Source organism: Acyrthosiphon pisum, chromosome A2, assembly GCF_005508785.2.
Source record: "Acyrthosiphon pisum isolate AL4f chromosome A2, pea_aphid_22Mar2018_4r6ur, whole genome shotgun sequence".
NCBI classification, from domain to species: domain Eukaryota; kingdom Metazoa; phylum Arthropoda; class Insecta; order Hemiptera; family Aphididae; genus Acyrthosiphon; species Acyrthosiphon pisum.
In genome coordinates this window covers 28,945,366-28,964,339 of record NC_042495.1, presented here as the reverse complement: position 1 = coordinate 28,964,339, position 18,974 = coordinate 28,945,366, and the positions used below count along the sequence as shown (strand labels likewise).

Genomic DNA, 18,974 nt, shown 5'->3' with positions numbered 1-18,974 from the left:
TTGTTTTTCCGGCGTTTTTGAAACCACTGGGAAATTTAAATTTTTGACCTCCCCAATGCACCAACGATATTCACTTTCTGAACAAGATAATGAAGTTGAAAATCGTAGCATTATTTCGACTACTTATCGTGTACACAGACACAAAAAAAATAAAAAAATAAAAAAACACACATCATTGTAAAATCAATATATTCATCGTTCCACTCAGAATCTAAAATTAACAAAATATGGAAAAAGCACGTAAATTACCTAATTATTTTGAGTTTATAATTCGATTTTAAAATGTAATACAAGATTCCTAAAAGGATATTCTACCTTTATCAAAAAAAAAATGTCTATAAGAAACTCAAATTAAATTTTTATGAGCGTTTGAAATTCATATTTTTACAACATTTGGTATTCACTCGATTTCTTACGTAACGATTTTCTTATTTTTTGTAATTAAAAAACGAATGACTGTAGAAACTTGAAAATTTCACTGAATGTTTATATTAGGATTTTATATATACGATACATTTTTGAAAATAATTTGTCTCTTTTTGAGCTGTTTACGGATATTGTAAGTTTTCAATTTTTTTAGTTTTTTTTCTATAAATATCAATAAAGTTTTATCTGTTGGGCCAAAAAGTGTATAAATTTAATACAAAGCTCCTGATATATTGTTACAATATCAGTTGAAAAATATAAAAAATACATAGGCACAATTTTTTTTTATAAGCATTTAAAGACCAAATTTTGATAAAATTTATTAAATTTTAATTTTAAAAATTATTTTGTAGTTAAAAATTTATAAAATGTTCAATTTTTGTATCTAAGAATTGAAAATTTAAAACAAGATTCCACGTAAGTAATTAATTCTGTTACCAAAAAATCTAAAAAATACATTTACACAGTTTATTTTTATAGTCATTTTAAGTACAAATTTGGACGAAATTACATATAATTACACATTATATATACTTGATTTTAAAATTATTTATAAAAAAGAACGCTGTTTCAGCAGATTCCAGAAGAAAGTTACCGACTGTTCTCACGGGCGCACAGTTATTATGCAGAAGCTAGTAATAACTAATAAGTGTAATGTAGTAAATTTGTCCCGAATCTATTTTCAGTTATTTAATTTGGACGTTTGGTTTTAATAAATTCAGTGTAATTTCAACAGTAACAAATTATTTATGTAATTATTTTGTCATTACATTAATCAATTGCCTTATGATTAATAACCACTGCAGTGACGAATACTTCAATTATTATTTTCAGGTAAAAAGCGTGCAATAATATTCTATCAAGAAAAAATCCGCTAAAATATTATCCGATATTTATTTTTATAATAGTAGGTATGTAGATCAGGGACTGGAACCTTTATGATTTTATCGGTTTGGGTTTAGGTTTCGGTTCTCAAAAACCGAAAATTTTGGTTTCGGTTATGGTTTCGGTTTTCAAAAATATCAAATTTCGGTTTCGGTTTCGGTTAATACCGGTTTTAACCCTTATTGTTTGACTTTTTTTTTTTATTAATCAAGTACTATGTAAAAAAATGAACATAATATTAATAACCTCTTTTTAGTGACAGGTATTTGTAATTAAGTGTAACTATTTAAGAATTTAGGTAATATTATAAAAAAATGAATTATTATAAAATTATAAATTAAAATAAATAAATACATTTCAATATTTAAAATAAATAAAAAATTATTATTTAAAAAAACAAATAAGAATGAAATTTGAACTTGGGTAACCCATGTTTCAGTTTGATATAATAATTTATAACTTATATATAAAAATATAAATTCAAACAATATATACCGCGCTAATGAAGAAGGGAAGAACAGTTTAGTAGATTTGTCGTACAGAGCATAGTATAGATAAAAGAGTTAACGATACCCGCATTACGTTTAGGTATTTAATATTATCAATGCAGGCATATTAGTAAGGTAACAATAAAATTTTAATTTATAATTTATATTATGATAACTTACTCTGAATTCTGAATCACTTATAAACGTCCAAATTACTATTATTTTTAGAAATTATACATCAGCTATTGCGAATTGCGATTCAATAATAATATTGATATCGATTAAATGGAAATTAGAATTTGGATTTTTGGTATTTCTTTTATGACAATTCTGTTGTACTTGCACACATAATAATATTCTTATTTCTTAGCATTGATAAACTTGTATAGGTCTACATTTTCTATAATTATTTATTATTACTAATAATTAGTTATTACTAATTTACACCATAGATAAAATATATTCTATTGGATTTTAGAACCGAAAAAAACCGAAAAAAAACCGTAAAAACCTCTACATCAAAATTTAGGTTTCGGTTTCGGTTCCTAAAAAAATGTATTTAAGGGTTCCGGTCCGGTTCCGGTTCCCAATATGCAAAGGGTTCCGGTTCCAAAACCGGTTCTTTTCGGTACGGTTCCAGTCCCTGATGTAGATACTATTCTTTTTTAAAATTATTTGAATTTTACTTTGTTTGATACCTAATTACATAAAAAACATATATAATATGAACCTACATTTTATAATCTACATAAAAAAAAATTTCTATAAATATACCTACATTACTTATGAGAAATAGTATATTGTGTGGCAAGGGCGGGAAATGGCCTTCCCGCGCGAGCCACACATACTATTTTTTTCACGCCCCTGCGTTCATGGAAAAGGTTATGCAGGGATCTATGCAACAATTATAGACTATTCTACAAAATATGTTTAAATGTTTATGCGTCATGCAAGGGGGTTATACTATAATTTAAGATGTAACCAAAAGTTTATGTTTTGCAAGGACCGTAGTAGGTATACATTTTAGTTTCTGGTTGTGCAGGGGATATTCGACGGGTGGCTGGCACTTTTGGGGATTTCCTCTTTTCCGCCCGCTGGACGGAAAAAGGTTGCTTTCGAACGCTTCAACCATGGTCGAAAACCAAACTTTCGGTGCAGGCGTGACAAAAAACTTTTATCACGAGTTTTATATAATGTACGTAATATGATTTGACTTCTGATACATATATAACATTATGAAATCAAATTATATGCGTTACACAATATAGATTTAAAACAAAACACTAAAACGGCACATTAATTACGTATATAATGGACTATGAATTATATTTCTTTTTTAAATATTTTGAATATATTAATGCAGCTATAGCCTATAGTATTTTATACAATTGAAAAGTATTACAATTTCAATTTGGAACCTCGGAATGATAACAGTAAAATAATAAATTTGTTGAGTAAATAATTTAGATACCTAATCGTACTAAAAATATATTGTTCCCAAGTTCGAGTGTAACTAAATAATATAAACACTTAATTTTGTATATCATGCTATAACTTGTTATCTATAAATGAACGTAGGTACCTAATATGAAAATGTGGAAATGATAACTATTAATTACCTACATATTATTACCTATACCTATCATATTTTATAAAACAAACATTTATGGAATTTATAAATTCTATTTCATTCCAACGATATGAAAAATGATACAAGGTCAAAGATAGTTTGATTCAAATTATTATTTATAACATACCAGATAATGGTTGGGTTCTGCAGGGTGGCGGGTGGGGTCGATACGCAATGTCTTCATAAAAAATACATTTTGTTGAACGAGCTATAGACGCTTTATTCTGTAGTTTAGTAAAGTAAATTAATTTATCACACAGTATTTTTGTAATTATACACTCTAATATTATATTACATAGCGTGCAAGCAGTATACATTTTTCAAAATATGGCACCTAATAATAATAAAGAACAATTAAAATAAATAATACTATATTATTAATTTCTAAATTACTTTTTAAACTTTGTTTAAATTAAAACAATTGCAATGGAACTATTGGAAATACTAGGTTATACTATTCCCATAAAATACCAGATCAGTTTTTAAAATGTACCTAATAATATAATATAATATACTCAATTGGCTATTATATTATTATGTAGGTATAATGGCTAATATATATAGACGTAATCAGACATGGTATACAATTGTATTATATGAGTGGTTTTAAATTTGAGCAACTAACCATGTAATTGATACCTAAACCATATAAAAACAAATACAACCAATATATTTTTAAAAAAAACCAATATTATTGTACCGTTTATTTTATTTTTAAGAGGAGCTATTAATGCTACTCTTGCGTTTACTCTCTCTTGGTCTCCGTCTTACAAACGTATGACATGGCAAATTTTCGTTCACTGGTTTCAATAATGTGCTGTTTAATTTTTTTGATATTAGAGGGAAATTTATCTTCTTCAAACTTTTAGGTAAGAACATTATCTGTGTTTAAGCGTCTGCAACTAGTTCGGTATTGAAATTCTCAAACAAGATAATATATGTTTGTAGTAGCCGCGGGTTATAGTTAAATTCCTTTCCTGATAATCGTAATACAATACTGCCTACTGTATTTTCACTATATAAACAATAAGGGCACATATTATTTAACCATGGGAACACTGGCGTAAGTGACAACTGTCAGTCGAAATCTGCCAGATCAGCGGATTATTTCCCCTCTCTAAAACCGGGTGTTGGGTCCGACCAGAGACAGTCCGTTCTAGGGAAGTGAGATCACTAGGTACAACTGTACAAGACTCGTTTAGTTGCGAGTGCTCACTACTCTACTTTTTAATAATATGATCATTACGTTTATGTTACATTTATAATATAATTGCCTATTGTCTTAGGATCAATATATTTATATTTATTTTCTAACTAACTCAAAAGTGATACCTAAACCAATAACCAGTATTGTTCTGCCGATAAAATATATTTATATACGTAAACACACGTTATCTTATTCATTTATTGCTGATTCGACGTCGGGTCAAGAATACATCACAGGTATGTGAAATAATGCAAATTAAAAATGTTAGGTTGTCTCGCTTGAAAATTAAAATATCGTTTAAGCGCAGATAATGTTCTTGCTTGAAAATTTGATAATAATAGGTCAAATAAATCTAATATAAAATCTATAACAATTAACAGCACATTATTACTGAAACTATAGAGAACGAAAATTAGATAATATAAATATAATATATGTTGCACGTGTTTGAGACAGAGACAACAAAAACAAGAGTATAGCGTACTCTTAAATTTTAATTTATGTATGCATAACAAGATTTTAATAACAATATGCATGTTCACATATTTTCAACATACCTATCTATTACGCAGAGGTGGTTTTAACTTTTCACTTTTGTATAGCCAGAGCCGTGTCAAGCAATTCAGCGCCCCGGAGCAACATTTTTTCGCGCCCCTTCCCTACAATTTAACTACCAATCGTTTTCTTATTAAATAAATCTACATATTACCACACACCACGTAAACTAACTAACATATAATATACAATATTTAATATATTATATAATTATTAATTTATTTTAATTACAAATATTGATAGCAATTTAATCATTAACAATTAACATAATTAATATATAAAAAGGTGGGTAAGTGGATGTCGCTCTGCTGTACAGTAGGTTACAGTGGGTCACTGTAATGGATGGTGTTAAATTTGAATTCAGTGATATAATAGCATTGTATAAGAAAAACAATTCTGAGTGAAAACGGTCGGTCAGCCTACTATGATGATATTAAAGTGACTAAAGTAATTTATATAGGTATAACCTATTCACGTGGAACCTTGTTTTAAATTTTAAATCTTTAGCTATAAAAGTTGAACATTTTATACATTTTTAACTACAAAATAATTACTACATTTTAAATTTGATAAATTTTGTCAAAATTCTTATTTTTAATTTTAGCCGAAAAATCAGTGTCATTGTAATAATGAACATGCGAACCGTATTTTGCTAATGCCGTATGCATAGGTAACATAACTATTATTCTTAGAAATTCACAATAATAATTAGCCCTAACTTGGGCGATTTTCATTAAATTTTAATATTTTTTTTTTTTTGAACTGTTTTAAAAAATATGTTCAACAAAATGGCTATCTTGGAAATTTAATAAATTTATTTTCCTAAAAAAAATTTTTGATAATTTTTGAATTTTTGAAAAAAAAATCGAATATTATGTTATTCAATCAGAATTTCCATATTACTATAATTTACATATTACTGTAAAAAAATTGCATTTAAATATATTGATTTTCCACGGAGATACTAAGGGTGATACGGGACTTCTGGGACATACTGTATAATATATTATATAAATAGGTATTTAAAATAGACACCAATAATAATTATAGGACCTCAATTGTAAGTTCATATGAATGAATAATTTATAAATACCTATTATTATTATGCAGATAATATAATTATTAATTACTTATTAAATTGCTATACAATTTGTGCCGAGTAAAATAATTACTTTATATTTTATAAATAGTCAAATAAGTCAAAATTTCATATACCTACCTCAATTGTTTTAGAGTTGTACCAAAAACCAAAATCCATTTTCTCGAAAACAGATTTTGCTTAAAAATTCCTGTTTTTCCTTAATTTTCCTTTTGTTTTTCGCGTCACTTTTGAAACCTATTGGGAAATTTTTACTTTTGACCCCACAAAGTGGCATACATGAAACCATTTGTTTAAACCGTATTAATTCTTCAACAAATTCAATTTCTAAGTCATCTTCATATATATTTACTAACTTTTCAACTCTTAATTTAAGCTCAGTGTGTTTTATGTCTTCTAAATGTAAAAAAGTCCAATAACAATATCGCCTGACGATGATTATAATATTAATATTATATTGCTTGAAAATAAAACGTAATATTATAGTAAATAAGTATATTATACTAATAATATCACTAATATTAATTTAAAAATATTTAGTTTTAATCGGTAATATATCTAAATACGGATAAATGGGTTTTTCTTTATCATCTGCCGTCGCCAGGCCAATCTATTTGGCACAGACTGTACCATATTATTATAATATTATACATGATTCTAAAATAGACCTTAAAATACAAAAATATATATAATTATAAAACTATAACATATTTGGTTTTCGGGGACATCGGTAGCATATTAAGCGCAAATAAAGGCGCCCCCTTACTTTTACAAAACTATTGCCCCCTTTGCCCCCCCCCCCTTAACACGGCTCTGTGTACAGCTTTAGGTAAACAAGTTAAAAATAGGTACTTTAACAGCTACAACAGATGTAACTTATACATCACGGGTAGGTATGTGAATTATTGCGGATTAAAAATGTCTACATTTCGCTTGAAAATTAAAATATCGCCTAAGCGCGTATAATATTCTTATCTAAACATTTGATAATATACATATAGGTCAATTAAATCTAATATAAAATCTATAACAGCTAGTATTTGAAGTATGAAATATTTCATTTAAAATTAAACATCAAAATATTTAAAAATTTTGAATATCATTTTAAATGTATAATTTCAAAGGTTAGGTATAAATACAGGTACTTACCATACAGTTATGACGGTAATTTATGACAATCATAACACTAATAACAGGCAACAGCACATTATTTAAACAGCAGTGTTTTAAAATAGCTAATACACGCATTTAAAATATTCACGAGAATACGGTCTTTTTGTCACACACAGTATGGCGTAAATCATAGTCAACTAACAAGTCGCAATAAAAATATAATAACTATCAATTTCGTTTAACAATTATTAGAAACACAGTTTAAAAATAACACATAATTGATTTTTTACGATCACGCACACGGTCTTTTTGACCGTATATTAATACGTAACGTCTGGTAATGAACTTTGAACACTTCTATATTACTGACATCAGATCGTATACAGTTAGGAGTTGTATTAATTAATGTTAGTTTATCATTTAGCTAGAAGGTACCCAGATTAGGTTAGGTTAATATTTCGTATTTTTGAAACAATGAACAAAATTCGAAAAGCCCGGTTTTTTTGACCGTGAAGCGTGTGCTCTAGGGTTAATGCGTAGGAAGTAGGAACTGTATGTCATACTCTTAATTTATAGGAAATGTATTAATTTAGGCCTTAAATTTAATTTAGGTACCTACCCAATTATAAATACAATTTTAATCTTAAGTATGGAGATACGTTATCTACTTTAATTCTAATCCAAATTGTCGAATTACTTTTTCTTAGTGACGTAACAGCCATGCACATATAACACAAGCATTTTATCAAAATTAAATTTTTAATACGAATACCTAACACTCAATCATAGTGAGTACAAGTCTTACTTATTTCATGATATTTTACTTTTATTAATTATTATAACAATCAATTTGTTTATAATAGGTAGGTAATAGGCATATTATTATAATATAAACATAAATTTGTTTAAAAAAGCAAATATTTTTAATTTTAAAATTAAACATTTGAACATTGTAGGTGCCTAATAGGTAGTACAAAACAAGTAATAATATTGTATAATCAACAAATTGTTAAACTCGGTCTTTAAGTTTATCTATTTATCGATAAACAACTAAAACAATAACAGGTAAAAATTAATATACAATGAACAAATTATGTCCGGTAATGATAATAATCTATTATATTATTTGATTGACGGCATTACAACTACGGAGCCGCGGTACCCACTTAGCTTAAAGATGACCATGTTTTGAAATAGTTCCTATCACAGAATAGCCATAGAGTAATATGATAATAATATCCGCGATTATCGTTATCTGTGATAAGTATAATAATATGATAACAAACTCGCACATGGTCAGCGTCTCGCACTAAACACAACGCCAAATTTATTAATTATTATTATATTCTGTGAAGGACGGACTCGAATGTCTCTCCATAACCGTTAACTATTGTAATACAGTTATTATTAATTGATCTTGTGAAAATAACTATAATAATATAGTCGTAGATTAGTGTATGACTGTATACAATAAATTATAGTCATTTGACACTAACAAGTTTGCGCATGAATTTAGTTTTTATAATCAAGAAACTTCAAATTGTAAGTAAGTTTATTAAAACGTTGATACATTTATAATAGGTAGGTATTTGCAATATTATCATAGTTTACATTACATCGCATAGGTGTAGGTATGTTTAATTATATTGTACATTATTGAAAATGATATACCTATTTTATACTTTTTGATATTAACCGAACTAGGTAGGTACTTACAACTTACTGCTTAGTACTTACGACTGAACCTACTAAAAAAATAATAATACTACTGTGTTATTATTATAGGTATTTCTATTTTCTATGCAGTACGTAAGTGGCACAAGTGCTTCCTCGCTGTTCGGTTCTGAATCCTAATCAGTGCTTTGTATCGCTAGTCGCGTTAACTTGTTGAAACTAAAAATAATTTAATTAAAAGTTGTACTCGATGTCTTTTTTCCATCTTACTGATGAAATATAATATAATTTATCATAAATTAATAATCGTTTTAAAATAGTAATTTTTGCATGAACAAAATACTTATACATGCCTTTTTTAAAAAAAATACTGCAAAATAAGTACAGCGGAAGCTCTGTTCCTTGGGTAGTAATAGCTGTTACCTTTAAATTTGACTTATAACAAAATAATTAAATTCATTTTAACATAAAAAATAACAGTAAAATTGTCCATGTTAGTGTTCTATATCTTTGTGTAAACTGATAATGGTATTATATATATATATTATGTTGGCAACAAACATGCTTCAGAAGTCAAAATATATCAATTCTCCAGGTATTTGAACATTCAGTAGGTACTCACCTGAGTGTAATTAAAAAAAAATAATAACTACATATTTTATTATTTATGTTTTGTGATTAATCATCCTAAATAAAATATAAATAAATTTTTTTCTGTCAATATACGGTTGTTTTGGCATAATCATATTAATTTTAATATCATTGTTGTCAATAATTTTAAACTAAAACAACAAATAACAATAAATGTAAGAAATTAAATATAACTATATTGATTCAACTAAATATTAATAGTATTTAAACTTCTAAAAATAATACAGTGTGTGTTAAGAACAACATATCATAAGATTTCATAATCCATTCGTGTTTGATTAATTATTTTGTCGTTATTAATTTTTTTTTTTATATGTATCATTTTAATATTTGTATGTCCTTTTAATAGCATATTGGAATACTGTTGTTGTGTTAAGAGCTCAAAGCCCCTGGACTTAATAAATATATAATTTACAATGCAAGGTCTACAAGAAATACCGATATCCACTAGTTGTGAACCAGCAAAATTTGAGTATACAAAAAGGTCTTATGCCGAAATGTTTCAAGTATTACAATCCTTACGCCAGTAAGTAGGAGGTGAATTAAACTGTCAGATAAACACTAGTGACAAATGTTTGTTTCTAGACATGAGGTTCTTTGTGATATTAAACTGGAAACGGATGACGGTACAATAATATTTGGACACAAAGTGGTTTTAGCATCTGCTAGTCAATATTTCCAAGCAATGTTCACACATTTTGCAGAAAAGAATAAAGATCTTGTAGTTATAAGAGAATTAGATTCTATCACCTTACAACTATTAGTAGATTTTATTTATTCTGGGAAAATCATGGTCACCGAGAATAATGTACAGGTAATAATAGATAAAGTTTGATTTTGTTTTAGACAATGCAATTATTTAAATTATTTATTGTTGATTTCTCTAGAATTTATTACCAGCGGCAAATCTCTTGCAATTACAAGAAATAAAGGAGGCATGCTGTGGTTTTTTACAGACACAACTGCACTTTACAAATTGTCTTGGTGTAAAGGCGTTAGCAGATTTACACAGCTGTCCACAATTATTAACAAGTTCAGAATTGTATATTAAACAACATTTTTTGTACGGACTATTATTTGTTGTTATGATTTTATAAAAAAATTATATTTATTGTTATGAATTTGATTCTTAGAGATGTTATTGAGGGTGACGAATTCCTCTCCTTATCATCTGATCAAGTAGTTAAGTTGATCTCCAGTGATGAACTTGCAGTTCCATATGAAGAAAAGGTAAGCAAACTAAAATTGATTTTTCCTAAAAAATGTTATAGGGGAATGTAAAATAAAGTTACTTTATTAATAGGAAAAAAAAGGGCAAAATAATAAAATTTAAATATTTTCTATATGTTTGTTATAACACAATTTAAGCTAAGAAAAGGACAATATTCATTACATATTTATAAGTATATTTATTTTTGTAGGTATTTGAATGTGTTATTCGTTGGGTAACACATGAATTGGATTCTAGACAATGTATGTTACCCCAATTAATGGAACATGTGCGATTGCCATTACTATCGAAAAATTACATATTAACAAAAGTAATTGAGGAACCTCTTCTAAATAATGGTCTTTGTAAGTTTTTTCTTAAAATATGATTTTATTGTGAAAATGTGAACTATTTTATATTTTATAATTTTTTAAGGTAAAGATTATATTATGGAGGCATTAAATTTTCATTCACTTGGGTCAGATCAGCTTATCGGCTCAACTCCAAAAAATATACGTACTAAACCTAGGCTTGGAGATAAAGTATGGTTCCGTTATAATGCATTTCTCTTTCAAATATTTTATCTATTTAATTTTAATAGGTTATTTTAGTGGTTAGTGGATCTGGGCATTTTGAAAATCGTACAGAATGGTACGATCCAAAAATCAAGCAATGGCAGTTTGGACCAGAAATGACTCTTTGCCGTGTTAAAGCTGGTCTAGCTGTATTAAAAAATAATTTTGTGTTTGCTATGGGAGGTCATAGTTGTGGATTACCTGTCCAGACTGTTAATGTGCTTGATTTATCATCAGAACTACCCTGTTGGGAATCATCCGTTGACATGTTGGTTAAAAGAAGTAAATTAGGAGTTGGCGTGATAAATAATTGTCTTTATGCTGTAAGTTATGTTGAATTATAATCTACATTTGTTTTGTTATTTCTATTATAAATTAGGAACTTTTAAATTATATAATTAATTCAAGGTTGGCGGATACGATGGTGCTAATACTTTGAATAGTGCAGAACTTTTTGACTGCAGTACTCAAGAACAGCATATGGTATCTAGTATGTGTACAAGGAGAGCTGATTTTGGGGTCGGAGTACTGAATAATCTTTTATATGCGGTATTCTAATATTTTATTTTATTATTTTAAATTATTATTACATTTGTTATAATAAATTGTAAATAAATTCCTCCAAGAAATAATAATGGAATATATCTCTAAAACAATATATTTTGATAAAATAAAAATTTAATTTAACATTGATATTATACTAGTATTATAAATATTTGTTTAAATACACAATTCAAAGATTCAATCATAACATCAAAATTTGATTTTTTTTAATAAATACTCCTATAATATAGGGAATAACAAAACTAGATTTCATAACATATTAATAAAAATAATTTGATTTATGTTATTTGTTATTAATATAATATTATAAAAGTAAATTAAGTTTTGTTCTATGTATATTTTCGACCTTATAATTTATAGCTTAATATTGTTTAATTTTGATTAAATAATGATAATTTATTAGTTAATCAAGATTGATTTTTATATCTCTAACAATTGTTGAATTATACAATATTTAATTTGATACAGGGCTTTGCACCCAAACGTAACCCGAAACCCAAAACCCGAATGAACCCAAATAAATATCATAACCCAAAACCCGTATATACAAAACCGATTGAAAAAAATGAACACCTGAAATAACCCGAAACCCAAATTTCCATTCGGGTTTGCCGGAAACCTGAATTATTGAAAATTAAGTGGCATATCAATTTGTATGTATTTTTTGCAACTAACGCGACTAAGAAGATAAGATGATAGTAGTGTGAGTGTGTAACGGATAACTACATTTTTTTTTTTTAACCTTTAAAGTAATTAATTAAATATTTAAAAAAGACTGATGCTAGATAATTGTTTTATTTTATTTCACAATATTCAATAATAGACGATAGTAATTGTATTGTCTAACATTCTCAATCAAAAATAAATATAACAAAAATACGTTTAGTTAAAAATTAAAATATGTAATATGCGAGAACTTTCTTTTGTTGAAAAAGAACTGAGTAAGTAAGTACTAAGTAATAAGTAATAAACTAATAACTATTAAATATTAATATTTAATTTAATTTTTTCCATTTTGTTTACTTTAAATATTAAATCAGATTAATATATCAAATTTGCATTGAAAATCTCATGTTAATTGATATACAACATGTGTTTTTTTTAACAACTGAATTAACCATAATTAACCCGAATAAATTTGCATTTAACCGTAACCAGAAAAGTGTATTAACCCGTAACACCCGAATTCAATAACCCCATTTTTCTTTCAACACCCCAAATCCGAAACCGGAAAAAATGATTCCGGTGCAAAGCCCTGGTTTAATATATATTAATTATATTACATGACTAATAAATATAGGTTTTTAATAAAAAAAAATAATATACTTATTATTTAAACAATTCATAAATAATCTATTCAATCACGATTATTGAAAAATGCTATGTAATAATATTGAATTCCAAGTTTTTTTTTTCTTGGCAATAGATTTTTATTCCGCTACTAATTGTTTTAATTAATTTTGTAGGTCGGAGGTTATGATTATTCAACAAGCCAGAGGTTAAACTCTGTTGAATGTTATCATCCCAGTCTTGATACATGGATACCGCTCGCAGAAATGCATGTGTGTCGAAATGACGTTGGTGTAGGAGTTTTAGATGGTGTGTTGTATGCTGTAGGTGGTGGAAATAGATTTGGAGCTCTGAAAAGTGTTGAAGCATACAGTCCAGCTACAGGAGTTTGGACGACTATTGCAGACATGAGATTACCTCGACAAAATGCAGGTAAATTATCATAGAATAGTTCAAAATTATTTTATAAAACAGATTTTGGTAAATGTATTTAATCCAAGTTAAAATTGTATTATAGGTGTAGTGGCATTAGATGGTTTATTGTATGTCGTTGGTGGATGGAACTTTTTAGATGTTCATAATTCTGTAGAAGTGTACAACCCCAACACTAATACCTGGTCCATGCTTGAAGCATCAATGAATGTACCACGACGTCTAGCATTAGTTATTGAAAGGCCAGCTCATTTTTAAAATCTGTAAAAATTCATGATTTTTTTTTTCTGTAGTTATAACTATGTTTGTATATTTTTTTATAGATATGTATCATAATACATTTTTTTGTCTATATATTTGACTATTTTTTTAATGTTTTATTAAAAGGTAATTGTACAATATAAACTGAATATAAATCAAATAAACAAAGTTTAAAATGTATGAAATAGGTAGTATATTTTTTTATGTAGAAAAGTGTAAAACACAATATACTTGTTATTTTTTCTCTGTTTTCAAGATCCCAGTCAACATGTTGGTACAATTTGTTGATCACTCATTTAAATTATTTATACACATTTTATTATATCGTATAACTTACTAACTATCATCCAGAAATACTTCAGAAAGATTTATTGTTTTTGTATTGTATAATATTTAAGTATATGTTTAATTAATAATTCTGTTATATTTGACTAGTATGTTTTGATTTAAATTGTAAATTCATATTGTATGAATCATGACAAATTAGATAGGTATCATCACATTTGTACTAGTTTTGCGCAGTAGATACGTATCTCCTTTACCACCAGCCTATATCGTAGTTCTTCACTTCTCATTGATTGATTCTGTTCTATGTTATATATGTATGGTATGTATATGATTGACAGTCAATAAGAAGTGGAGAACTACGATATATGCGAAGTAAAGGGCGGAGGATGCGTATTAAAATACTGTGATGATACCTATCTAATTTTTCATGGTATGAATATTGATTATATAGAAATTATAAACGGAAATAAAATCCGTGAAAAACAATTAGTTAATGCAATATATTTGTTTGGTGCTCTAGACTTTACTTTAAAATTAGTAGAGGTACAAGTTAAGCTACAAACCAATATATTTGTTATTAAATAAAAATTATAAATAATTTAATATCATAAAATACTTAGGCACAATCAGAGACAATTTTTGATAGTGTAATTAGAATTCAATATTTTAACAAAGTAAAACGTTTTTATTTACTTTATAGTAATTTCAAAATATTGTTCTTGGGTACTTGAAACTTTTGTAACATGTATTATCAGTGGCGGCAGGATATAGGATTATTTGAAGCATTAACTTCATGTCTGAAATGGGTGCGTGGGTGTATAAACATAAGACATCAACATAAATATCATGCCAAATATTATAATTAATAATTATTAATGGCCCCTGCTAAATATTTTGATCCAACGAAAGGTGGTGGTGAAAATATTTAAATTAGAAAATAATATGTTTCATTGCCTTCACAATTTTGCGCCACCACTGTTGATATTATATTTTATATACACATTGATATTTTCAAAACCCTTGATACATTTTAAACTATGTTGCCTATAACTATTTTGGTATACGGTATACCATGTACCTATTCACACTGTCTTACACAAAAGTGTAAGGTTTATAACAATAATAAATTATATATCAGGAGATCCATTAAATGTAAAGATTATTTATTGTTATTTCAATAACTATTAACGTTTTAAAACATATTTTTACTATTTTTTATTGTTATCAGATATTATTTTTTTTAATCATAGAGGAAACCTAAAATACATTTTTGATTCTGTATTCCTAAGCAAAATATTTTTGCTCGGGAGCCAAATATACTCATGCTTTTTTTTTCTTCCATAATGAACTTCTTCAAATTCTGGTTTTTGGAACTTTTAAATATACATTTAGTCTTAAGACAATATTTTCAAATTGTTGAAATTTGTTGTACTACTCAAGGAATGTCCTGTCGAGATAAAAATGCAGTTTTTCAAATGAAAACACAGCTTTCCAACTGAAAATTATACAGTGAATAATTTCTCTGAAAATGCTGACGTACCTATCAGAATCAAAATTTGTACGATTAGTTATTTTCACTTAGTGTTTATTTATTTATTTATTTATTAATAAGACGGGCGGAAGCCCAGTTTAAATACAGAAACATAGATAATATTTACATTATTAAGATTACAAATGATAACAACCTTACAGCAATATACAATTACAACAGAAATTACAAATAAGCTAGAGTAGATAAGAGAAAGAGGGGTCAAGATTCGCTTGTCTCATACAACGAGTAAGGGGTTCGTTAGACAGATAGTTGGCGCTTACTGTTGGTATAGCGAAAGGAGCAACGTTACGAGTATGGCGTGCAGGGACCCTGAAATGAATATGTTGAAGAAGAGAGGGCGAATCGATTTTCCCACAAATTAGGTTTTGGAGGAAGAGTGAGTCGCGAGCAGAGCGGCGATCTACGGTGTTCTACGGATAAAAGGTCAGTCTTGGGTAGTATTCTGAAATCTGATTAAAGTAGGTATTCTAAATACTTTTTAAATAGGTATAATGTATATACAATACTTTTAAAATACTTATTATTTACAAAAAATAATTTTTTTCTTGTTCCGGACCCTTTTACAATATTGTACACGTTTTAAAATTTTAAATCAAGTATCAAATACTTAAATTATATTATATTTGGAATTATTAAACTATATATTTTGGCAAATTTTCCCGAAGAAATGGAACCATTGGTTTAATACATATTTAAAACAAAATTTAAAATGTATTTGGAATACTTTTGAAGTATTTAAAATACTTTTTTCGGAATACTATTTTTATGAACTATTTGAATACATTATTCGGAATACTATTTTTCATAAGTATTCGACCATTTATTTCAAATATTTATTAAAATTATTTTACCCAAGTCTGTAAAAAGTCCATAGGTAATATAATAGTAGTCCATAGTCCATAGGTTATAAGATACCTATGGGGGGAATGGTGATTTGAACATTTCAGTAGGTATGTAATTAATAGTAATCTATCAATATTAATAATTTTAGTAACTCAAACTTTTAAGCACACAATTCGGGACCTACGTGAAACTGGCACAATAATCTAAGCTCTAAAGCCATTCCAACAAACTCTTCTCTGACTCGATGGACGTTCTCGGCTCGTCCCGAAAAATACCGTCACAAATATCAAATGTACCTACTTATTAATTATGTTTAAAAACAAAATACTTGAGGCTTTTTATATTTTATGAAATGTTTACAGTAGGTACAACATTTATTATAGATGTTAAATACAAAAACTACACAATTTATAAGGATACTTGCGCAAACCTAATTCTTGGTTTAACTCTTAAAATAGGAAACACAATATTATTATAAAGTCATTTGTCTCTTAAAATCTAACGGTAGTCTGAAATTGGTCGATTATACAGCATCGTCGTCAACATTGACTGCCATTTCTTGTTCTACTGACACCGTCAAAGCATTCATCAGTCTTGCTTCATTGTAGATCTCAATTTGGATTTAACTAAAGACAACATTTAGAGGAAGACCTCTCACAAAGTTGGCTACTGGGATCACAACAAACTTTCGAATGACATAAAAATATTGGTTAAAGTATGTATATTTATCAATCGTCTTCAACCAATTTAACCATTCTTGGTTTTTATTTTTGTTACTTCAACCGTCTTTCTAAGGAGTTGTATAACATTGTTTTTCAATAGCTTTACTTAATTATATTACTATATCGAGTTGTTCACTACCACATTGAAAAGTTTTTGATAAAAACTTTAGGTAGGTACTTGAAATAACTTCATTTAACGACAAAACGTTTTATGGAACATATTTTTTGACATAATAATAGGTAGGTACCTATATATAATTATGCACTCCAGCCCTCCGGCTTCAGGCTAACAAAATCACGTGTCTGTAAGTTTTTGATCAACTTAAACTAAATCGCACCCTTTGCATTTTCGAGCAATTATGGCGTTTAGTTGCATATCCTCCATGCCTCTTGGGTCTGCCTATGCTTATGAAACTTGAAGGTAAGTACATTATTTAGTCCATTTTTTACGATGGTCAAATTTTTAACACGCTTTGCGTACTGTCAATCCGGGTGGCTTGGACCGATTTCGACTTTTTACTTTTGTAACACATTCATTATTGATAGTTAAATTCTGTAAAAAATCATGCAGTATCGCACACCTCCAACGAATAGATTGAGTAAAAAAAAATAAAAAGTGCCTGTTCCAAGTCACCCGGAGTTTTGGGTGACTTGGAACATGCGTTTTTTTTCAAATGCGATATGCATTTAATTATTTGTGGAGGGTGACTTGGAACACTACAATTATTGATGTACATGAGAAATTGAGTGAATATCAATTGTTGTAAAAATTTGAATTGCAAACGATCATAAAAATTTAATTTGAATTTCTTAGACATTTTTTTTTTTTTTTTGATAAAGATAGAAAACCTTATAAGGAATCTTGTATCACTATTTAAATTAAAAGAAACATTTTTAAAAAATTTCAACTCAAAATAATTTTCAAATTTTCGTGATTTTTACGTATTTTGTCAAAATTCGAACTTGTATTAAATTTTCAAGATCTTTTACCCAACAAATAAAATTTGACATTCATAGGAAAAAAAAAACTAAAAAAATTGTAAACTGAAAATATACGTAAACTGTTCAAAACCAAACGATATTTTTTAAAAATGCCAGTGAAAATCACACAAATTAGTCATTTGTGTTGGGGTTACGCCAAAAACCAAAATGGATTTTGTTCGACACTAAATTTTTGTAAAAATGCCCGTTTTCCATTAATGTTTATGTTGTTTTTCCCGGCGTTTTTGAAAACTACCTATTGGGAATTTTAAATGTTGACCCTTTGAATGTACCAACTAGATTCACTTTTGCCATCGAACAAGATATCTACTGTTGAGGAACATCGAAGCAGTTGTACTACCCCAAACGGTGATGACCGACACAAAAATAAAAAGCACATTATCGTCGAGGTTATTATTCCCAATAATCTTAAAAAACGTCGGGAAAAACAAAAAAAAAATTAAATAAGGACGATAATTTTTACGCATAATCGCTTTTAGACAAAATCTATTTTGGTTTTTGGTGTAT

General features: G+C 27.6%; 2 protein-coding genes across 3 annotated transcripts in view; one reads left to right on the top strand and one right to left on the bottom strand.

Annotated features, from left to right (window-relative positions):
- Nucleotides 1-18,974, bottom strand: part of LOC100163765 — a 281,589-nt gene that overhangs the window by 57,776 nt on the left and 204,839 nt on the right. The window lies entirely within an intron of this gene.
- Nucleotides 8,690-14,134, top strand: LOC100164883 (ring canal kelch homolog). Of its 2 annotated transcripts, none has more exons than XM_016806889.2 (11): nucleotides 8,690-8,945; nucleotides 10,078-10,254; nucleotides 10,314-10,542; nucleotides 10,616-10,791; nucleotides 10,862-10,958; nucleotides 11,150-11,303; nucleotides 11,374-11,480; nucleotides 11,540-11,836; nucleotides 11,922-12,062; nucleotides 13,544-13,799; nucleotides 13,885-14,134. In XM_016806889.2, exons 2-11 carry the CDS (start codon nucleotides 10,145-10,147, stop codon nucleotides 14,055-14,057), a joined length of 1,740 nt encoding a protein of 579 aa, XP_016662378.1. In that variant the 5' UTR covers nucleotides 8,690-8,945; nucleotides 10,078-10,144; the 3' UTR covers nucleotides 14,058-14,134. The 2 variants fall into 2 exon arrangements, with proteins under 2 accessions (XP_016662378.1, XP_008186058.1); XM_008187836.3 differs by having other exon boundaries at nucleotides 8,690-8,949.